The following is a 23,126-nucleotide window of genomic DNA, read 5'->3' on the forward strand; positions in this document are numbered from 1 at the left end:
CCGCCCAGCCTGGACTCTTGACTCTTTATTATAGGCGCAGAGCTGCAGTTGCCCTTCATGGTGCCAGAAGTTGCCAAGGGTGATGGACAGGTTCACAGGTGTCTTGCAAAGTCACCATGGACCAATTTGTGAAGAAGATGTAGCATGCATATATACTCGGTCATCACTCAGCTCCCTGGGGCTCAGGTTGTGGTGGAGACAAAAATGGACTGCAGTTAGAACTTAGGGAAACTGGCCGGGCATGGTGGCTCACACCTGTAATCCCAACACTTTGGTTGGGCTAGGTGGGCAGATCACTTGAGGCCGGGAGTTCGAGGCCAGCCTGGCCAGCATGGCAAAACCCCATCTCTACCAAAAATACAAAAAAAAATTTAGCTGGGCGTGGTGGCGGGCGCTTGTAGTCCCAGCTACTCAGAAGGCTGAGGCAGGAGAATCGCTTGAACCCGGCAGGCGGAGGTTGCAGTGAGTGGAGATCACACCACTGCACTCCGATAGAGCAAGACTCCATCTCAAAAAAAAGCCGGGCGCAGTGGCTCAGGCCTGTAATCCCAGCACTTTGGGAGGCCAAGGCGGGTGGATCACCTGACGTCGGGGGTTCAAGACCACCTGACCAACATGGTGAAACCCCATCTCTACTGGAAATACAAAAAAATTAGCCGGGCATGGTGGCGGATGCCTGTAATCCCAGGTACTCGGGAGGCTGAGGCAGGAGAATCTCTTGAACCCTGGAGGCAGAGGCTGCAGTGAGCCGAGATCGTGCCACTGCACATTATCCTGGGCGACGAGTGAAACTCCATCTCAAAAAAAAAAAAAAAACACGAGAAACCATCCCTTCAACACACACACACCACGCTCTGGGAGAAGGTGTGGCATAACCCCTTCCCAAATACAGAGCTGCCACCGTGGACCAGACACTGCTCGTGATACCGAGGGTATAGCTGTTAACAATTCTTGCTTTCATTAAGCATGGACTCTGCTGGGTTTGAACACTGAATTCGAAGTTCTTCAGAACTGAATGTAACTATGTGAATCTGGCCAGTTCCTTAATTTTCCTTCATCTTGGTTAGTTCACATAAGCGTGGCAATCGCAAAAATACAGCTGTGAAAATAGAAGCCAGATGGGCGGCCAGCGGTCTGGCCTTAGGCCCTGAAGTGCAGGTTTGAGGATTGGTGCTTGCGAAGGCCTGCTAGGCCGGAACTCAGGTGTTGGGGGACGTCAGAGCCACCAAATGCACCCAAAAGACCGGGAGGACTCACGGCTACCACTTTCCTCGGTGGGAGCTGTCCCAGCTGGTCAGACCGCGCTTGCTGGGACCTGGGATCTCGCAACGGATGCTGGGATGCCCAGCATCTAAGGGCGCCCATTGGTCCCGCCCCACGAGTTGAGCAACAGCCAATCAGAGGTTGCAGCGTGCGGAAGCGGAAGTGAGGTTTCCGTGGAGACAGCCGAGCCTGCGGAAGGCGGCGGCGGCGGCACCTGCGAGCAGCGGCTGGGGCAGGTTTTGGTGGTGCAGACTGCGCTGTGAGCAGAGCGGCCACGGGGACCGCCATGCGCCGGCGGCCGTAACATGGGCGCCAGCGGGTCCAAAGCTCGGGGCCTGTGGCCCTTCGCCTCGGCGGCCGGAGGCGGCGGCTCAGAGGCAGCAGGAGCTGAGCAAGCTTTGGTGCGGCCTCGGGGCCGAGCTGTGCCCCCCTTCGTATTCACGCGCCGCGGGTAAGGGCATGGGTTCCACCCTGACGGGGGGAACAGGCGGGCGGCCAGGCGTCCCGCGCCACGGGGGAACTTCCACCGCTGTACCCCACTACAGCCAAGCCAGGACGACCCCCATATTTTGAGCCTCATTGGAGCTAGGGGTAGAGAAAGCCGGGCAGTGGTCTCCTGGCGGCCTGGCCACTCTGAAAGTCTCCCTTGGGAAGAGCGGGCCTGAGGCTTGTCACTGGGTAGACCTTCTGCACGGTAAAGCTAAGCTAGGTCCTCCATAAGACCTCCATAAGATCTCTTCCTTTCATCCCTTCCGGCTCAGCCTGCATACTGAAGGCTCCTAGCCTCCCTTTCCCCCCCAATTATTCCAAGGGGATAATGATCCTCTGTTTAGGCTGCTTTTCCTGACAGTAGTGGGGCTGAACCTCTGAGGGTAGTGGCTGGGAAAGCAGGGATAGGCCCCAGTATTGGGGGTGAGGCTGAGGAAAAAAGACCCTCACCCAGTTATGTTCTCCAGATCCAGAGCGCTGACCTACCCACCCAACCCCCAGCCCAGTCTCCCAGAGGCCCGCACAAGAGTACCAGATTGGCTTAGCTCTAGTGGGCTCCTGGAGATGGGCGCTCCCTGTGCTAGAGATTTGGCTGTAGACACCAGGAAGACCCAACAGTGGCAATTCACCAGCCACCTGGGGTGTGGGGTCAGGGGAGACGCAGCCTTCATCCCTTTGGGCTTCTTCCTAGCTTAGGCTTCTGCTATTTCAGTCTTTGACACTGGGCCAGCAGCATCTTCTGGAGTGAGACCAACATGCCCAGGCCACCACCCTGCCCACTCTAGAAGTCCTGGGTGAAGGCAAAGGCCTGATATTAGAATGGCTGCCCTTGCTGAACAAATCAATGATGAGAACTGGCCTTGGTGGCTGCCTGGATGGTGTGCTCTGGTGTGGGCTCTCTTCTTGGGGGTCTGACATAGTAGCACTGCCCACCCATCACCTCACTTCCCACTTTCTTCTAGTAGACCCCAAACCCCAGGCAAAGGATTCTCCAGGCAGGCCAGGCACAGTGGCTTACGCCTGTAATCCTAACACTTTGGGAGATGAAGACGAGTGGATTGCCTGAGTTCAGGAGTTCGAGACCAGCCAGAGCAACATGGCAAAACCCCGTCTCTACTAAAACACAAAAAATTAGCAGGGTGTGGTGGTGCGTGCCTGTAGTCCCAGCTACTTGGGAGGCTGAGGCACGAGAATTGCTTGAACCCGGGAGGCAGAGGTTGCAGCGAGCTGAGATCGCGCCACTGCACCTCCAACCTGGGCAACAGAGTGAGATTCTGTCTCGAAAAATTTTTTTAAAAAAAGGATTCTCCAGGCATATTATCCTCTTTTCTTCCCACTTGGGGTTGGGAAGACCACAGACTTCCCTGTGACCTGTGACATTTGCCATGCCCAGGTGTGGGGCTTCAGCCCAGCCTGTTCCCTTCTCCCTCTACACAGCTCTATGTTCTATGATGAGGATGGGGATCTGGCTCACGAGTTCTATGAGGAGACAATCGTCACCAAGAACGGGCAGAAGCGGGCCAAGCTGAGGCGAGTGCATAAGAATCTGATTCCTCAGGTGAGGGGCTGGGCAGTGGTCACAGAGCCTACACTAAGCGTGTGGAGGTGGACCCAGATGGGATCTGTTGTCATGGTGGGGGCTTTTGCGGGGGGATCTGGGAGGAACAAGGAAGCTTCCTGAAGTAGAGGCCCTGAGCTGACCCTCACTAGCCTCTGTTTCCATGGCAGGGCATCGTGAAGCTGGATACCCCCCGCATCCACGTGGATTTCCCTGTGATCCTCTATGAGGTGTGACCCTGGGAGGTGGCAGACAGAAGCACCCCCTGCCCCAGCAAGAAACTCCCAGGCTCAATCAAGGTGTGGCTTCCATTGAGGAGCCCAGGCTGGGGCCACAACCCTGAATAAACTCCGTTGGCCCATAACCTTCAGCTGTGAGCGGGTCAGTCCCGCAGTATTGGTTGGGTGTTGGTTTGTGTGTGGACAAGAGGTGGTTGGTGGGTGGTGAAGGCTAATGTCAGAGTTAGCACCCCACTCTCCCAAGCCACCCCTGCAAGCAGCACAGCAGGGCATATACCAGTCAGGAATGCCCGTTACCTGGTTCCTTGCCTGGTCTGCTTTCTTCCAAGTTTGCCTGGGGCCTAGCCCTGCTAGAGGCTACAGCACTTTACAAGCAAGGTATGCCTTCTTCCAGCCCCTAGGCTGTGGGCACTGTATACAAGTAGGAACTTCCTTTCCTTCACTTCCCTTTTAACCCCTAGTCAGAGCATTTCAGCCGTTTGCTACCTCGATTCCTCCTGTGTTGGACAGAGGCTGGGGGCAGTGCCAGCCTGATTCTTCCGACCTACCTGCCATTTGTTCCCGCCTTCAGATGGATGGACAGTTTGCTGGCTATTGATAGGAGTGGGGACTGGGTGGGGGCTTCTCCCTCTACCCAGGGCTGGGCTGATCCCCCTACTGCAACTAACTGTTGCCCCCCCCACCCTGAACCCCCAGTTGAGGAGTTGAGAGGGTACAGGCTGGGGTCAGGGTGCAGGCTGCGGATGCTTGTGCCTATGGGGAGTTACTCCAACCCACCTATTCTGTCTAATCCCCATGGCTTTGCACCAAATCCTCCACCCCTCCAATTGGGAGGGGACTGTTCACCACCTTGTGGTAAGGGACAACACCCTAAGGCTGGTGCCAGTAGTTATGAGTAGCCTACCACCCCCTCCCTTACAGTAACCCCCACCCCTTCAGGATCAGTCAAGGGAAAGTACTAGAACCCATGGGTAGGGAAAGAAAGGAGGGAAAAACCATAAAAGGAATACTTATAATGTGAAGGTTTGTAAATAGTCCATGATGATGTCGTGGCAGAGTCTGATTTCTATATAGAGGTGACTTTTTTTTTAAGTACTGTGCAAGCTCTGTGCTTCTAGAATGTGGGAAATGGCTTGGGGAGGATGGCCCCCAGCTTAGGAAGACTGTTGTGTTATTTGTTCAATTTCAATAAAATGATTTGTAGATCCTGCACGTGAGAGTGGCATCCTGTGGGGGCTCTGACACCCAGTGTCTAGACTACCACCTGGGTTCAATAGGTAGGCCTGGCACAGGACTCTGGCAGGCCCCCTATGACCAGCAAAGCCCAAGGGTAAGCCTGAGCCCAGCCTGTGGCCATCCCAGCTGTGGCCAGCAGGTGGCTGTGTGTTCACACAGACCTCACTGCAGGCCCCTTGCAGGGTGGGAGGGCACTCACTTATCTGTTGTGATCCATGTGGTGTTGACCCTTGGAATCAGAAGGCCCTGGGATACTTCACTAAGGATTGGCCCCACCTGCCTGACCTAAGGTGAGAGAGTGTGACCCAAGATAGTTCTGGAATATCTGTCTTAGCTGTAGCATTGCCAGCTGACCCTAAGTGGGGTCATGGCCTGACCCCCATGGACCTCAAAGGCCCAGCTTTAATGGACGGCAGCCAGATAGGTGTCCCCACGCCCTTGGCCTACTGCCAGGCTCAGCAACCCAAACTCATGTGCCTCCTCTGAGGCCTGCCTGTGGACACCATGGGAGAATGAGCTCAGGCTTCTGTTTCAGCAAGCAAGGCTCGGCCCACTAGTATTGCCCCTGCTCTCTGTTGCCCCCATCTTCTCATCACCTGCAGCCTGCCCACTGTGGTCATTCTGCCTGCACTTCTCAGGGGCTGCTATGAGGCAGATTCTCTGCTAGGCTTAGCCTTTGACTATCAGTCCAACTTCCAGTTAAAGAGGGGAGAGTTCAGGGACAGGCTTCTGAGTGTAGGGAGCTGGTCTGCCAGTCTTTCGGAGGTTTGAACTTGTCAAGGCTAGGGCAGGATCACCATATCCAGCCTGGACTTGCAGTTCTGTGGGGTGCCTCCCCATACCCCCCATAGGATGCCAAATATGAGGCCCTGTCATCCTCCATGGTCCCCCTCTACTGGCTGTTCAAGGCCCAGGGCTCTCCCATGCCAAATAGCATCCTATCTCCTACTACCACTGTCCCAGCCTGAGGGAACTCCCTGTGCTGGGCCTGCCCAGCTGACCCCAACGCTGGAAACAATGGGGGTCAGGCAACACTTCCCCACTCTCTCCCGCTGGGCTGTGCTCACTTCCTTCCTGCTGGCTGCCTGAGGAAGTGTCCCTGCCCTGGGACAGTCTGGCCTAGCCTTTGTTTCCCCGGGGGTCCCCACCCATGGAGCTTCCAAGGCTTCTGGCCCCTGTGAAGCCAGCACAGTGGTACAGGGACACTGCACCTTCCCCTACCATGTCTTGGACTCGTTAGTCCTCAGGGCCAGACTTCTGGGTATTCACCTACCCCTTACACAGCCTTCTGTTGGGGGAGAGGCTCCTGGGCATTGGGCCATTGGGTTGTTGAGGGGTTGGCTCTGGGTGATTTGAGGGTAGGTAGATTTGCACCCCTGGAGAGGTCTGCTGGAACCTTGCTGCAGTCCTCCCTAGGGCCAGCCACAGGAACACCCCTCCCAGAGGAGTATACCCTTTCCTCATCCATGTTGTAAGGAGCCCCCTACTCTGTATAGTGGACTCTGAAATCCATCCAGGATTGAACTCCAGCAGGAAAGCACTCTGCAGAACCCTCCCAGTCCGTCCCCTCCTCCCCAACCCACACAGTCACACTCACTAACACATTGTCCTGTCACATAGGATGCGGAAGCTCTCAGTGGAAAAAAATGGACTCAGCTACTGGAAGTCCCCACGACCCTCCCCCTAAGGCTAGTTCCCTTCTTGGGCACCTGCTCTGGGGGACCATCAGCTGAACGACCCCCAAGTATTTTGACTCCCAAAAGCACCACCACCTGACCCCATCCTCTCACACCCTACTGGATTTGAGGATGGGCCCCAATCCTAGGGAAGGAGTGAAGAGGTTCCCTAGTGTTGGAAGCTGTGGGTGTGGGGGAGATTGGCACCTGATCCTGAGCCCATAGCCTTCCTGTCACCTGGCGCAGCTGGCGGGGCCAGATCCTATTCGGGAAGGGTGGGGAGGGCAGCCAGCCAGCAGGGCATTCTGGAGGGAAACAGGGTCAAGGCGATCTCCTCCCCCGCGCCTGTTCCTGGCCCTTTCCTCTCAGGGGGCAGCAGGAAGTGAGGAGAAAGGGCTGGGATGGGAGGCGGGAGCGGATGGGAGGGAATGGGGTTTATCAAGTCCTCGGCGAGCTGCCCAACGGGCAGCAGCTGGCGCAAGTAGCCTAGCTGGAGAGGCTCACCCCAGGAAGGAGGGAGGCCGCCGACCTACTGGGCCGACGGACTCCCACACAGGTGAGCCCAGCGCAGACGCCTGGTCTGCACCCCCACAGATGCGCTCGCAGTAGCACTCCCTCCCTCTCCTGGCGCCCGGGAGGGTTAGGGGCTGGCGGCGCAGACGCGGGCCCTTTGCGGAGTTGAGTCTCGCACAGGGGAGCGGACCTAGGAAGAGCCGAGGTGCTTTCGCACGGGACTCGCCAGGGTCTAAGCCTGCCCCCCACCGGGAGAGGCCTGTGGAGCGTAGGGGGCGCTGGATACGGGATGGAGGCCGTGGGAGACCCCTCTTGCTGGCTTTCTCGGAGGTCCAGCCAGAAACTGCTGCAAGGAATGGGGGCCTTCTCGGGGTTGAGAGGGAACCGGGCTCCCAAAGGACCTCAGAGACTGGGCAGAAAAGGACGGGATCTCAGGGATGACTGTCCCGCCCTGATGCGAGTCAGGGAGAGGGGCGGCCAACCTCCTAGACCCCTCTGAGCTTCCCTGCCCCCAACCCTGCCGGCCACGCCGCGACCCAGAGCCGGGCTGCGAGGATAACGACTGCCTCGGCCCTTCTTGGGCCGGCTAAGAAGCGGTGCTTGGCCCCTTCCCTCAGTCTGGCAGGGGGCGGGGCCTCCCTTTAGACCGCGGACCAGAGAAGGGGGCCCCTGATTCGTGGGAGGCGGGGCATTACTGTCCAGGAGACCAGAGGTCGCCTCAGGTCAAAGTCCCTTTTTCCACACAAAGGGGCCCCACGGCTAGCGTCTACGTTAGGGGGTGCAGAGCCAGATCTGCTGCTGCCCCCTGCCAACCTCGGAGTACCACAGCACCTCCTGATGGCCGAACGGGGCAACGCCTCCTCCTATTCCCCCCGCCTTCCCCGTCCCCCTGCCTAGTCCCTCACAGTGTCTCTTTAAAGGGCTGGCGGCGCCGCGGAGCTGGGAGGACTGAACCACCGGCCTCGGGCTGCAGGGGGAACATTTCAGGCTGACTGGCGCTCGTGGCTGAGACTCCCAAAGAAAGCCCTGCTCAGAGGGGCATTAGGGTCCCAGATGAGCGGCCACGTCCCTCTGCAGAGGACCTGGGGCTCTTCGAGCCAAAACGCGGCACCGGCACCGAGAAAGGTGGAACACACCTTCCCGCCCCGTCCGCAAGTCCAGTCCCGGGCCCACCTCCGCACTGGAGTCTTAAAGGGCCAGCGTGCCTGGGGGGGCGGAGCCAGCAGAGGCGCTGAGCCGGGCCGCGCCTGGGCGAACGGCCGGAGCGGGCTGGGCTGGGCCCGGGATGGCGGTGGCCCTGGCGCGGGTCCCGGTGGCGCCCCGCGCGAGGTGAGGGCGGGCGGTGCAAACCTGGCGGCTCTCTCCCCTTGGGCTGGAGTCTGAATCCCCGGGGGTGCTCGCGGAGAGGCGTCCAGAAACCCCACCCCCACCCGACCGGGCGCAGGCCCCACGTGCGGGGCGGGGGCGGGGTCCCGCACAAAGACCCGGCGGAGCGCGCTCTAGCCCTGAGCGGCCGGGCGGGGGAGGCGGGCGCGCGCATTCCCGGTGACGGTGGAGGGAAGGGCCGGTCGGCCGACGCCGCCGTGGGAGGTCCGCTGCCCCTTTGTCCCCGCGGGTCCTCCTCCAAGCCGGGAGAGTGTCAGCGCTCGAGAGAAAGTCCGGACAGCCTCACTCTTCTGCCGGGCGAGTGTTACACGGATAGAAGCCTCGCGGCAGCGTTCCTTCCAGCTTCCTAGCCTCTTCACGAGCTGTTCCCTGCTTTACCCAAATGCTGTGGTTTCTCTGGATCAAGGGTTCTTCACGGTGTACAGGGTGGGCATCAGGGGTTCAGTGTTCTCTGAAACCATGTACTGGATGGTATGCAGGCATATATGTGACTCTGGTGAGCCCAAATTATCTAGTTCTTAGAAGGGTTACAGACCTAATAGAGATTTCTGCCGAGCCATAGGCTACCTGCTCCAGAAAAGAGCCCTGTGATTCTGGCAGTGAGTTCCCAGGGTGCCTTGTCTGCCCTGCAGTGGCCTGTGGTCTCTCAAACCTATTACAGCCATGAGCACAGTACCCCCACACAGCATGGGCTTTGGGAGCATAGATGGGCTTGAGGTGGGCACTTCCAGTATTCCCTAGACTGATTTGTTCTCCCCCACCCTTCTTCCAGTTCCTGAGCTGGTGCCAGGCAGGTGACACCTCCTGCAGCCCCCAGCATGCGGGCAGGCCCAGGCCCCACCGTTACACTGGCCCTGGTGCTGGCGGTGGCATGGGCCATGGAGCTCAAGCCCACAGCACCACCCATCTTCACTGGCCGGCCCTTTGTGGTAGCGTGGGACGTGCCCACACAGGACTGTGGCCCACGCCTCAAGGTGCCACTGGACCTGAATGCCTTTGATGTGCAGGCCTCACCTAATGAGGGTTTTGTGAACCAGAATATCACCATCTTCTACCGCGACCGTCTAGGCCTGTATCCACGCTTCGATTCCGCGGGAAGGTCTGTGCATGGTGGTGTGCCACAGAATGTCAGCCTCTGGGCACACCGGAAGATGCTGCAGAAACGTGTGGAGCACTACATTCGGACACAGGAGTCTGTGGGGCTGGCGGTCATCGACTGGGAGGACTGGCGACCTGTGTGGGTGCGCAACTGGCAGGACAAAGATGTGTACCGCCGGTCATCACGCCAGCTGGTGGCCAGTCGTCACCCTGACTGGCCTCCAGACCGCATAGTCAAACAGGCACAATATGAGTTTGAGTTCGCAGCACAGCAGTTCATGCTGGAGACACTGCGTTATGTCAAGGCAGTGCGGCCCCGGCACCTCTGGGGCTTCTACCTCTTTCCTGACTGCTACAATCATGATTATGTGCAGAACTGGGAGAGCTACACAGGCCGCTGCCCTGATGTTGAGGTGGCCCGCAATGACCAGCTGGCCTGGCTGTGGGCTGAAAGCACGGCCCTCTTCCCGTCTGTCTACCTGGACGAGACACTCGCTTCCTCCCGCCACGGCCGCAACTTTGTGAGCTTCCGTGTTCAGGAGGCCCTTCGTGTGGCTCGCACCCACCATGCCAACCATGCACTCCCAGTCTATGTCTTCACACGGCCCACCTATAGCCGCAGGCTCACGGGGCTTAGTGAGGTATGTGTCTCCAGTGCCTTGCCTTTTTCCTCCTTCCCTGAGGATCCACTGCACATTTGGGTTATCAGGGGCCACTATAGGACTATACCTGTAGTTTATTGGCTGCTCCACATCCCCTCAAATCATTCTGTCTGTAACCTGAAAGGGTGACATCATTATCCCCATTTTTCAGATGAGAACAATTGAGGCACAGCGATGCTGAGAAGTTTGCCAAAAGCTTCCCAGCAAATCCAGAGCAGAGCTGGGACTGGGGCCCAGGCCTTCTAACTTTAGAATCCATCCTGATAGCTGCACCTAGGCTCAAGTGTGCCCTTGGCTTGGGAAACTGAGGCCCAAAAGTGGGGTGGAAATGGACTTAAATGTTTAAAAAGGAAGCAAAACAGATGAGCCTCTGCCTGGAGGTGAAAGGGGGGTTGAGCTGGGAGTTCAGCAGGTTGAAACAGGCTGGGGCCTGCCCTCCCTGTCTGTTCCTGTCACCCTGTGGTCTCAGTCTTCCTCAGTGACCATCCCTTTTCCTGCATAGATGGACCTCATCTCTACCATTGGCGAGAGTGCGGCCCTGGGCGCAGCTGGTGTCATCCTCTGGGGCGATGCGGGGTACACCACAAGCACGGTAAGCGAGACCCAGCCTGCCAGAGCTCAGTCTATGGGACAGGCAGAGAGTTAGGGCCTTTGGCTACCAACCTCAGGTGGGCAGTCCTAGTCTGGTCCCCTTGTCTGTCTCCCACCCGAGGCATCCCTGGTGGCAACAGAGGAGGAGGTCACCCCCGCCCTGCTCTCAGGAAAGAGGAAATGCTGTCCTGAACAGCTGTTGAGTTCCGCCCTTCCCCATCTGCCCAACTGGGTTCCGGTCTCTGCCCCCACCCACTTCTCGGCAGGAGCAGGGACTGTGTGGCTCAGGTGTAGATTGAATGTATAAATGTGTGCAGTTAAAATAAGGTATAGTCATCACAGTGTGGACACAGTTTCCATCTGGGCCTGTGGGCTGAGGCAGCTGACCCTGACCTGTGGTCCTTGTCTTCTGCCTCCAGGAGACCTGCCAGTACCTCAAAGATTACCTGACACGGCTGCTGGTCCCCTACGTGGTCAATGTGTCCTGGGCCACCCAATATTGCAGCCGGGCCCAGTGCCATGGCCATGGGCGCTGTGTGCGCCGCAACCCCAGTGCCAGTACCTTCCTGCATCTCAGCACCAACAGCTTCCGCCTAGTGCCTGGCCGTGCACCTGGTGAACCCCAGCTGCGACCTGTGGGGGAGCTCAGCTGGGCCGACCTTGACCACCTGCAGACACACTTCCGCTGCCAGTGCTACTTGGGCTGGAGTGGTGAGCAATGCCAGTGGGACCATAGGCAGGCAGCTGGAGGTGCCAGCGAGGCCTGGGCTGGGTCCCACCTCACCAGTCTGCTGGCTCTGGCCGCCCTGGCCTTTACCTGGACCTTGTAGGGGTCTCCTGCCTAGCTGCCCAGCAAGCTGGCCTCTACCACAAGGGCTCTCTTAGGCATGTAGGACCCTGCAGGGGCTAGACAAACTGGAGTCTGGAGTGGGCAGAGCCCCCAGGAAGCCCAGGAGGGCATCCATACCAGCTCGCACCCCCCTGTTCTAAGGGGGAGGGGAAGTCCCCTGGGAGGCCCCTTCTCTCCCTGCCAGAGGGGAAGGAGGGTACAGCTGGGCTGGGGAGGACCTGACCCTACTCCCTTGCCCTGGATAGTTTATTATTATTATTTTGGGGTCTCTTTTGTAAATTAAACATAAAACGATTGCTTCTCTGCTTGGATTTTGCACCTGGGCTAGAGTGTATGTGACATTCCAGAATTTCCCATGGGGTTTGAGCTCAGCTCTGTCTCTATGAAACCCTCTGCTGGGGACTTCTCGTGTAAGATGTATTCACCAAGACTTGGGGGCCCAGAGCTGCCCACTCTGGAGCTGTTCTGCTGGGGCAGGAGCCACTGGGAGTGGAGGGACCCACATTCCATCCCAACACCAAGGATGTTGCTTTCTCCATATTGGTTGCAAGGGAGTCAGGCCCCGCCTTTTATGAGGGACAGGGCTCATTGTGTTTCTGCCACTTGCCCCTGTCCTCCCAGCTGGACCAGTGCCAGCCTCCTTGCCAACCCAGGGAGAAACATTTGATCTTCCCTGCTGTTCCCACAGGCAAGGGTGTCTCCTCCAGTCCCTGCTCCCAAGGGCAGTGGACACCAGCCACATACACCTCTCATCAGGGTCACAGCCCTCCCTCGGATCTGGTGGTGGGAGGTGTGCAGGGGATTGGGATCTGAATCATGAGGTTCAGTCCCTGTCCCATTCTGGAGATGCCTGATGGGGCTGGGAGGTGGCATCTTGGGCCTGGGAGCAGGAACATCTTCTAAGGTCTGCTCCGTCCTGGCTGTGGGAGAGTATGGCTAGTCTATGGCTGTCCCTGAGGAAAGAAGGAGCAGCTGGAGTTGTCAGACCAGCTCTGAGCTGCTTCACTAGCCCTGCCTCTGACGGGAGTGCATTCTGCCCCTCCCCTCAGCCAGCAGCCCCACACCTGGGGTCCCGCCCATGTCACCACGCAGTGCTGCTTCAGGAGGCTCTGGCTCTGGGGAGACAGACTCAAGAAGCTGTTGAGTGGCGAGGGCAGCCAGCAGCAGGGGAGCAGGGGTGGTGCCCTTGGAGATGCTTCCCACATTGGGTTCTGAAAGGTGAGGGCGGCAGCTCGATGCTCGGGAACAAATCCTGGGCAGAGGCTGGAGGAAGTTGGAGGGGGTGAAGGTGAACAGTTCAGGGCTGGGGTGTGGCTTAGGGGCTGCTGTGGGCAGAGGCAGGAGGGGCAGCCCTAGAGCAGCACCAGGCCTGACTTCACCTAATACTGACTTACTCATTCAGTAAACGCTGAGCACGCAGTGTGCCTGTGCTGGGCTAGGTGGTGGGGATGCATCCGTGATGCATCTGTGAACCACACCAACAAAGACCCCCATCCTTGTGGGAGTGACAAAATGGAGGTAGATGCACACTAGATGCAAAGACCGAGATGCCAGATGGGAGAAACAAGCCCGGCCAAGCCAGTGCCAACCCAGGCTGTAAAGATATCCTTTCCTCACCTCTTTTGCCGGTGATGGGTAGAGAATGGAGAGGAGAGAGTGAGGTGGTAGCACTGGAAAGGTGACGTGGTAAATTCACGCAGTGAAAGAGGAGGTGGACACAGAAGTGGAGGGGTCCCAGGTGCTCATGGCCATGGTGGGGGGAGGCCAGGCTGGAGAGAAGATTCAGGTGTTGGTCAATAAAATGATGGGCCGGGTGCGGTGGCTCACCCCTGTAATCCCAGCACTTTGGGAGGCCGAGGCAGGTGGATCATTTGAGGCCAGGAGTTTGAGACCAGCCTGGCAAACATGCTGAAACCCCATCTCTACTAAAAATACAAAAATTAGCTGGGCATCCGGGCCTGGTGGCTCACGCCTCTAATCCCAGCACTTTGGGAGGCTGAGGCGGACAGATCACAAGGTCAGGAATTAGAGACCAGCCTGACCAACGTGGTGAACCCCATCTCTACTGAAAATAAAAAATTAGCCGGGTATGGTGGTGCCTGCTTGTAATCCCAGCTATTCAGAAGGCTGAGGCAGGAGAATCGCTTGAACCCGGGAGGTGGAGGTTGCAGTGGGCCAAGATCACGCCACTGCACTCCAGCCTGGGCGACAGAGCGAGACTCTGTCTCAAAAAAAAAAAAGAAAAAATTAGCTGGGTTTGGTGGTGCGCACCTGTAGTCCTAGCTGCTTGGGCAGCTGAAACACAAGAATCACTTTACCCCAGGAGGTTGCAGTGAGCGGAGAATGGGCCACTGAACTCCAGCCTGGGTGACAGAGCAAGACTCTGTCTCAAAAAAACAGTTGCCACAATAAGATGATGGCACTCAGCAAAAGGAAAGGAGAAAGGAGCTGTGGCCTGTCCTCCATACCTGTGACTTCCTGCACCTGTGACCTCCTCCACACAGATGTGACCCACGCATACCTCTGAGCTACCCCACCCACACCCAACACACAGAGGTGATCTAGACCACACCACTGTGACCTTTCCCACCTAGCTATGACTCCTGCATACCTGTAACCCCTCCCATGTGTGACCCCATACATCTGTTACCTGTAACCCCTCCCATGTGTGACCCCATACATCTGTTACCTGTAACCCCTCCCATGTGTGACCCCATACATCTGTTACCTGTAACCCCTCCCATGTGTGACCGCATACATCTGTTACCTGTAACCCCTCCCATGTGTGGCCCCATACAGCTGTTACCTTCTCCAAATAACTGACTCCTCCGCAACTGTGACCTCTCCTGCATAGCTGTGACCAGTACCCATCGAGCTGTGACCCCCTCCATATAAACCTTTATGAACCTCACATTTCTTCCGCTGGAGGACCTAAAGACGGTCCTAGGGAAAATGCAACTCAGGGAGAGCCAGCACTGTCCTGTGGGGAAAGTGGGGAGTGGGTAGGAATAAGGTAATGGGGAGTGATGCGGCTCAGAGGTCTGAAGTGTTGCACAGCCAGAGACAGCAGGCAGGACTGGACCATCAAGCTGATGGGCCCCAGACATATGCGCACACACACACCACCTGAACCAATCCTACTGGACCAGTCCAGTAGGAGCAGGCCTGTGGGCAGGGCCCTGGGGTGGAGGAGGATTTCAGGCACCCTCAGCTTCTTCCTATGGTTCCACCATTAGAGCTTCTCCCTTGGACTGAGGCCAGCTGGAGAATGCTGGCCTGGTAGTTGCCTGGATTGGGCCAACTGCAGCACTAGGTTTCTGGGGGCACCAGGAGGTGGCATGAGTCCTTGAGGAGGGGGGCTGGGGGCTGCCTTGATGTTCTGTTCCCTCAGCCCTCAAGAGTTGTGCCAGGCTCTCTGGGCCTACATGGTCATCACTCTGGGACCCTGCTTCCTGAACTGGATCAGCAGCCACCACTTCTGGGGCTTGATCCTGTGTACAAGTCTCATGCTGTCCCCAGTATCCTGGGCCCTTCTTTCCCTCAGCCCTGCCAGCTTTTCTATCCAGGCAGCCTGTAGGACCAAACCCAGATGGTAGTTAACTGTGAGTTTCATTGCTTCAGTGGCCACCATGCCAGGGGTGGCCTGGCTACAGTGGCTCAGTCTCAGACTTGACTCAGATCCAGGCAGCACTTTCACTTGGGCAGGGACGTGGTGTTTCCTTTACCCCACTCTGGCAGGCAAGTCTGGGCCCAAGCACATAGCAGGTGTCAATAACCAGCTTCAGAATCAGCTGTGAACCCAGAAAATGTGACAAAGGTCTCAGTTAACTTAGAAAGTTTATTTTGCCGAGGTTGAGGACTCGCTGGTGACACAGCCTCAGGAAGTCCTGAGGACATGTGCCCAGGGCGGTTGGGGCACAGCTTGGTTTTATACATTTTAGGGAGACATGAGACATTAATCAATATGTAAGAAGCACATCAGTTCCAGAAAGAAAGGTGGAGACTGCTCAAATCAAGGCTCCCAGGCTCAAAGCACTGGGGGCTTCCAGGTCACAGATAGGCGAGAGACAGATGGTTGCATTCTTTTGAGTTTCTGGTAAGTCTTTCCAAAGGAGGCAATCAGAATATGCATCTATCTCTATGAGCAAAAGGATGACTTGAATAGAATGGGAGGCAGATTTGTCCTGAGCAGTTCCCAACTTGAAGAGGCCCACGATACTTTCCTTTCACATTTACCCCATTTTCTTTTTCAAAATCTTTTGAAGAAAACATTTTGCAAGAAAATGAGTATCTGGTTTCAGGTTTCATCTGATCTCTCATTGCTAGATAAGTAGGTCTGGAAAGCTCATTTTTAGCAGGTTGTAAAGTCTCATGCAGTGTGAAGAGAAAATAGGGAGAAGGAAGGGAGAAAAAAAAAACAGCAAAAGAACAATCCCAGCCCTGGCGGGGTGGTTCATGCCTGTAATCCCAACAATTTGGGAGGCTGAGGCGGGCGGATCACCTGCGGTCGGGAGTTCGAGAACAGCCTGACCAACATGGAGAAACTCTGTCTCTACTAAAAATACAAAAAACTAGCCAGGCATGGTGGCTCATGCCTATAATCCCAGCTACTCAGGAGGCTGAGACAAGAGAATCACTTGAACCCAGGAGGCGGAGGTTGCAGCAACCTGAGATTGCGCCATTGCACTCCAGCCTGGGCAACAAGAGTGAAACTCCATCTCAAAAAAAAAAAAAAAAAAATCCTGGAAAAATATAGGCCACATTACTCTGAAGTCCATACATTGGTAGGCAGGTATGAAAGTGGCTTATGTATGTAAACAGGTTACTGTCACTTTCTTCTGAAGTGTAAGTTGTCTGATTTTAGTTGACACGCTTTTAAGAAACCACAGCTAGGGCCGGGCGCAGTGACTCACGCCTATAATCCCAGCACTTTGAGAGGCCGAGGCGGCTGGATCACAAGGTCAGGAGTTCGAGACTAGCCTGGTCAATATGGTGAAACCCCGTCTCTACTAAAAATACAAAAATTAGCCAGGCATGGTAGCAGGCACCTGTAGTCCCAGCTACTCGGGAGGCTGAGGCAGGAGAATTGCTTGAACCTAGGAGGCATAGGTTGCAGTGAGCTGAGATCGCGCCACTGCACTCCAGCCTGGGCGACAGAGCGAGACTCCATCTCAAAAAAAAAAAGAAAGAAAAGAAACCACAGTGGCTGATTGCGGTGGCTCACTCCTGTAATCCCAGCACTTTGGGAGGCCGAGGCGGGCGGATCACAAGGTCAGGAGATCGAGACCATTCTGGCTAACATGGTGAAAACCCGTCTCTACTAAAAATACAAAAAAAAATAGCCGGGCATGGTGGCAGATGCCTGTACTCCCAGCTACTCGGGAGGCTGAGGCAGGAGAATGGCGTGAACCTGGGAGGTGGAGGTTGCAGTGAGCTGAGATCCTGCCACTGCACTCCAGCCTGAGTGACAGAGCGAGACTCCGTCTCAAAAAAAAAAAAAAAACAAAACACAGCTTAGTTTTCAGTGACTCCAAATTAGGAAAATGAAAAAAAAAAGAAGGAAAAAAATTGAAAACTTAATTTGAAGACTTGTAGGCAAGAAAAATTCAGTCCAAACTGTAGAAAATAATAAAAATTGGAAACAAACAAAAAAACAGTTAAGACTAGAATCTAACAGGTGAACATTCGTTTTGAAACATAATTTTATTCTCTCTCCAATTTCCCATTTTACTAAAGATAAATCATGGTATGACTTGTTTGCTTATTATACTTGGCCTAAATATTTGTATACAGTGCAGCAAGAATAATTTATTTTGTCCCATAAGAGGAATCTCAGATAAGACTTTTTAAAGCCCTGCCCAGCCATGGATTTGTGCCATCAAATACCCATGAGTTGGATGGAATTTCCTCTCCTTTCAAGTTCCAAGATAAACGGATAAACCTGGGGCCTCTGTGCCTGTCAGAAAGTGACATCCTTTTTTTTTTGATCAGGCTAGTCTAGAATTCTTGACCTCAGGTGATCCTCCTGCCTTGGCCTCCCAAAGTGCTGGGATTACAGGCGTGAGCCATCACTCCTGGCCCCAGAAAGTGACATTCTTTACTTACCACAGGTAAGAAATCCTGTACAGGGACTGCGTACACAAAATATGAGGCCAGTTTTCCCAAGGGCTTTATTGGCTCCATAAGTTAAGCTTGATTCCTTAAACGAAAGCACACCATTCCTGTCAAAGTCTTGGTCAAATAACCAATTCCTCCAGTTGTGTCCTGTTACAAATGAAAACAGATTCTTTTTTTTTTTTTTTTGGTGGAATCTGGCTCTGTTGCCCAGGCTGGAGTGCAATGGTGCGATCTCAGCTTATTGCCACCTCCGCTTCCCAGGTTCAAGCGCCTCCCGAGTAGCTGGGATTACAGGCATGTGCCACCATGCCCACCTAATTTTTGTGTTTTTAGTAGAGATGGGGTTTTGCCATGTTGGCCAGGCTGGTCTCGAACTCCCAACCTCAGGTGATTTGCCCACCTTGGCCTCCCAAAGTGCTGGGATTACAGGAGTGAGCCACCATGCCACACAAAAACAGATTCTTATGGCACTTATGCAAATAACTGTATTGCCATAAGTTAAGAATACTCACAAATAGTTTCCAAATTCTGGAGAAATCAGGTAGAGAAACAAATATGCTCCAAATTTTGTTCATAGGACTATACTAAATTGTTAAAAGCTGTTGGCTGGGCACGGTGGCTCACGCCTGTAATCCCAGCACTTTGGGAGGCTGAGGCAGGCAGATCACGAGGTCAGGAGATCAAGACCATCCTGACCAACATGCTGAAACCCTATCTCTACTAAAAATACAAAAATTAGCGAGGTGTAGTGGTGTGCACCCATAATCCCAGCTACTCGGGAGGCTAGGGGAGGAGAATCACTTGAACCTGGGAGCCAGAGGTTGCAGTGAGCCGAGATCCTGCCATTGCACTCCAGCCTGGGCGACAGAGTGAGACTTCGTCTAAAAAAAAAGGCCGGGCATGGTGGCTCACACCTGTAATCCCAGCACTTTGGGAGGCCAAGGTGGGCAGATCACGAGGTCAGGAGATCGAGACCACGGTGAAACCCTGTGTCTACTAAAAATACAAAAAATTATCCAGGCATGGTGGCGGGCGCCTGTAGTCCCAGCTACTCAGCAGGCTGAGGCAGGAGAATGGCATGAACCTGGGAGGTGGAGCTTGCAGTGAGCTGAGATCGTGACACTGCACTCCAGCCTGGGCGACAAGCGAGAATCCATCTCAAATAATAATAATAATAATAATAATAATAATAATAATAATAATAATATGACAACTTGGCCTGACATGGTGGCTCACGCCTATAATCCTAGCATTTTGGGAGGCCGAGGCGGGCGGATCACCTGAGGCGAGGAGTTTGAGACCAGCCAAGCCAATATGCTGAAACCCTATGTCTACTAAAAATACAAAAATTAGCCAGGTGTGGTGGCACATGCCTATAAACCCAGCTACTGGGGAGGCTGAGGCAGGAGAATCACTTGAACCCAGGAGGCAGAGGTTGCAATGAGCCAAGATTGCACCACTGCACTTCAGCCTGGGCAACAAAGCAAGACTCTACCCTGAAGAAAAAAGTATATGACAACTTGATTATATAAAAGTTTTTGGGTTTTTGGCTGGGCACAGTGGCTCACACCTGTAATCTCAGCACTTCTGGAGGCCAAGGCAGGTGGATCACGAGGTCAGGAGATCAACACCATCCTGGCTAACATGGTGAAACCCCGTCTCTACTAAAAATACAACAAAATTAGCTGGGCATGATGGCGGGCGCCTGTAGTCCCAGCTACTCAGAAGGCTAAGGCAGGAGAATGGCGTGAACCTGGGAGGCAGAGCTTGCAGTGAGCCGAGATTGTGCCACTGCACTCCAGCCTGGGTGATAGAGCGAGACTCTGTCTCAAAAAAAAAAAAAGTTTTTGGGTTTTTTGTGACTTACACTGACTGTTCATGACATGGTTGGACTTTCCGATTTGTTCTGAACATCCCTCCTTTTTATTTGTTTTGGGTTTTTTTTTTTTTTCAGATGGAGTCTTGCTCTGTCATCCAGGCTGGAGTGCAGTGGCACGATCTCCGCTCACTGCAAGCTCCGCCTCCCAGGTTCATGCCATTCTCCTGCCTCAGCTTCTCGAGTAGCTGGGACTACAGGTGCCTGCCACCACGCCCAGCTTAATTTTTTGTATTTTTAGTAGAGACAGGGTTTCACCATGTTAACCAGGATGGTCTCGATCTCCTGACCTTGTGATCTGCCTGCCTCGGCCTCCCAAAGTGTTGGGATTACAGGCGTGAGCCACTGCGTCCGGCCCTATTTTGGTTTATTTTTTATTTTTTATTTTTTTTGAGACTGAGTCTCGCTGTCACCCAGGCTGGAGTGCAGTGGCATGATCTCAGCTCACTGCAACCTCTGCCTTCCAGGTCAAGCGATTCTCCTGCCTCAGCCTCCCAAGTAGCTGAGATGACAGGCACACACCACCATGCCTGGCTAATTTTTTTATTTTTAGTAGAAACAGGGTTTCGCCATGTTGGCCAGGTTGGTTTCTAACTCCTGACCTCAAATGATCCTCCCACCTCAGTCTCCCAAAGTGCTAGGATTATAGGTGTGAGCCACTGCACCCGGCTTTTTTTTTTTTTTTTTTTTTTTTTTTTGGCAGAGTCTTGCGCTGTCACCCAGGCTAGAAGGCAGTGGCGCAATCTCAGCTCACTGCAACCTCCACCTTCCAAGTTTAAGTGATTCTCCTGCCTCAGCCTCCTGAATAGCTGGGATTACAGGTGTGGGCCACCATGCCTGGATAATTTTTGTGTTTTTGTTGTTGTTGTTTTTGAGACGGAGTCTTGCTCTGTCACTGAGGCTGGAGTGCAGTAGCGTGATCTCAGCTCACTGCAACCCCCACCTCCCAGGTTGAAGCAATTCTCCTGCCTCAGCCTCCTGAGTAGCTGGGATTACAGGCACCCACCACCACGCTGGGCTAATTTTTGTATTTTTAGTAGAGATAGGTTTCACCATGTTGGCCAAGCTGGTCTCAAACTCCCGACCTCAGGTGACCCGCCCACCTTGGCCTCCCAAAGTGTTGGGATTATGGGTGTGAGCCACCGCTCCCAGCCAAAAAAACATTTTTTAACCTTATTACCATATTTCAGCTAGAACAAAATGCTGCTAAACTAACAGTGATCACACAAAGTATATGATTTCTGAGCGCTGTAAGTGTAAGCAGAAGTTAACACCAGCTGGTTGTTAAATGCTAACTTTAGTCATTTAAAGGAAATTGCAAGGCAGAATCCCAAGCCAGCTTCTTACCTAGTGATGGGTCTCAGGCTGTAGACTGCTCTCTACCATCCTAGAAGCAGGAAAAAAAAAACTAATTTTCCCTGTTGGAAGCGAGCTCAAACTCCATAAAAGAGTTACCTGCCTTCCATCGTCATGGAAGCAGGAAAACTTGCTTTCCTTTTGGGAGCAAGTAAAACTCCAAAAATAAATAAATAAATAAATAAATAAAATAAAAGAGTTGTACTTGTACAGCAAAATAAACTTTAGATCTCAACCAAATTTTGAGAAATCAAGGATTCTCTGGAGGGGGTGCTCCCAGACCTCAGCAAATTGTCCTGTTGGTTTGAGCCATAAAGTTAGCTCCTGCTGGTACCAAGCACAGATAGGCAATTAGTCAAAGGTCTAGGACATCTCCACTCAGAATCCATCCATAGTTACCAAATGTGAACCCAGAAAATCTGACACAGCTCTCAGTTAATTTAAAAAATTTATTTTGCTGAGGTTGAGGATGTATCCAAGACACAGCCTTAGGAAGTCCTGATGACATGTGCCCAAGGTGTTCCGGGCACAGCTTGGTTTTATACGTTTTAGGGAGATATGAGACACATATCAATACATAAGAAGTACATTAGCCAAGCGCGGTGGCTCACGCCTATAATCCCAGCATTTTGGGAGGCCAAGGCAAGTGGATCACAAGGTCAGGAGTTCAAGACCAGCCTGGCCAATATGGTGAAACCCTGTCTCTACAAAAAATATAAAAATTAGCTGGGTGTGGTGGCACGTGCCTGTAGTCCCAGCTACTCTGGAGGCTGAGGCAGGAGAATCGCTTGAACCCGGGAGCCAGAGGTTGCAGTGAGCCGAGATCATGCCATTGCACTCCAGCCTGGGCGACAGAGTGAGACTTCGTCTAAAAAAAAATTAGGCCAGGCGCGGTGGCTCACACCTGTAATTCCAGCACTTTGGGAGGCCGAGGCAGGCAGATCACAAGGTCAGGAGATCGAGACCATCCTGGCTAACACGGTGAAATCCCGTCTCTACTAAAAATACAAAAAATTAGCCGGGCGTGGTGGCGGGCGCCTGTAGTCCCAGCTACTCGGGGGCTGAGGCAGGAGAATGGCATGAACCTGGGGGGCAGAGCTTGCAGTGAGCTGAGATCGCACCACTGCACCCCAGCCTGGGCAACAGAGCGAGACTCCGTCTCAAAAAGTAAAAATAAAAAAAAAACAGAAGTACATAAGCTCTGTCCAGAGAGGTGGAGACAGCTCAAAGCACAGTCCCCCACTGGGGGCTTCCAGGTCACAGGCAGGTGACAGACAGATGATTGCATTCTTTTGAGTTTCTGGTAGTCTTTCCAAAAGAGGCAATGGAGGCAATCATAATATGCATCTATGTCTGTAAGCAAAAGGATGACTTGAATAGAATGGGAGGCAGATTTGTCCTGAGTGGTTCCCAGTTTGAAGGGGCCCAAGATATTTTCCTTTCACATATGGAACAAGTGAAACCACAAATGAATGAACAAGCATGTGCTCACTGACAGCTCATACGCATGGTCACACAAACACAGGGTCTCATGCTCACAAGACAGCAGGGCTCACACACACCCAGTCCCAGGCACTGGGTTCCACACTCACACCTACTTGCCACTGGAATTTGTGCAGAGGCTCAGATGGTCACTAAATGGGGCTTCACAAAGACACAGTGACTAACCCAGCACATATACAAAGGGTGATGACACAGCCCTGACTTCATGAACACAGTGTCTTTCAGAAACAGGTCCCTACAACAGGGATGACTTATCCACTAAGCACAATAGACCCAAGGCCTAGGGCCACAGTACTTTCAGGAGCCCACAAAATGTTTTTTTAATCAGAAGAAGAATATAAATATAAATATATTAATAATTAATATACAATAGTGTAACCCAGACATGACCTCCTGGGCTCAAGCAATCCTCCTGCCTCAGTGTCCCAAGTAGCTGGGACTACAGGTACACACCACCACGCCCAGCTAATTTTTAATTTTTTTGTAGAGATGGGGTCTTGCTATATTGCCTAGGCTGGTCTTGAACTCCTGGGCTCAAGCAAGTTTCCCACCTCAGCCTCCCAAAGTGCTAAGACTATAGCTATATATGTGTGTGTATATATTTTTATATATATATACACACACACGTGTATATATATATTTATATATATACACACACACGTGTATATATATATTTATATATATACACACACACACGTGTATATATATATTTT

At 53.8% G+C, this 23,126-nt stretch overlaps 2 protein-coding genes across 5 annotated transcripts; both read left to right on the forward strand.

The window, feature by feature from the left end:
• Positions 1-1,415: 1,415 nt before the first annotated feature.
• On the forward strand, positions 1,416-4,761 carry TUSC2 (tumor suppressor 2, mitochondrial calcium regulator). Of its 2 annotated transcripts, XM_054483299.2 has the most exons (3): positions 1,416-1,714; positions 3,190-3,310; positions 3,481-4,761. In XM_054483299.2, exons 1-3 carry the CDS (start codon positions 1,569-1,571, stop codon positions 3,544-3,546), a joined length of 333 nt encoding a protein of 110 aa, XP_054339274.1. In that variant the 5' UTR covers positions 1,416-1,568; the 3' UTR covers positions 3,547-4,761. The 2 variants fall into 2 exon arrangements, with proteins under 2 accessions (XP_054339274.1, XP_063518027.1); XM_063661957.1 differs by having other exon boundaries at positions 1,431-1,714; positions 3,190-4,761.
• Positions 4,762-6,835: 2,074 nt separating this feature from the next.
• Positions 6,836-11,872, forward strand: HYAL2 (hyaluronidase 2). Of its 3 annotated transcripts, none has more exons than XM_054483300.1 (4): positions 6,836-7,017; positions 9,133-10,099; positions 10,623-10,712; positions 11,131-11,872. In XM_054483300.1, exons 2-4 carry the CDS (start codon positions 9,179-9,181, stop codon positions 11,539-11,541), a joined length of 1,422 nt encoding a protein of 473 aa, XP_054339275.1. In that variant the 5' UTR covers positions 6,836-7,017; positions 9,133-9,178; the 3' UTR covers positions 11,542-11,872. The 3 variants fall into 3 exon arrangements, with proteins under 3 accessions (XP_054339275.1, XP_054339276.1, XP_054339277.1); XM_054483301.1 differs by lacking the exon at positions 6,836-7,017 and adding an exon at positions 7,895-8,303; XM_054483302.2 differs by lacking the exon at positions 6,836-7,017 and adding an exon at positions 8,446-8,786.
• Positions 11,873-23,126: the final 11,254 nt, after the last annotated feature.

Source organism: Pongo pygmaeus, chromosome 2 (genome assembly GCF_028885625.2).
Source record: "Pongo pygmaeus isolate AG05252 chromosome 2, NHGRI_mPonPyg2-v2.0_pri, whole genome shotgun sequence".
NCBI lineage: Eukaryota > Metazoa > Chordata > Mammalia > Primates > Hominidae > Pongo > Pongo pygmaeus.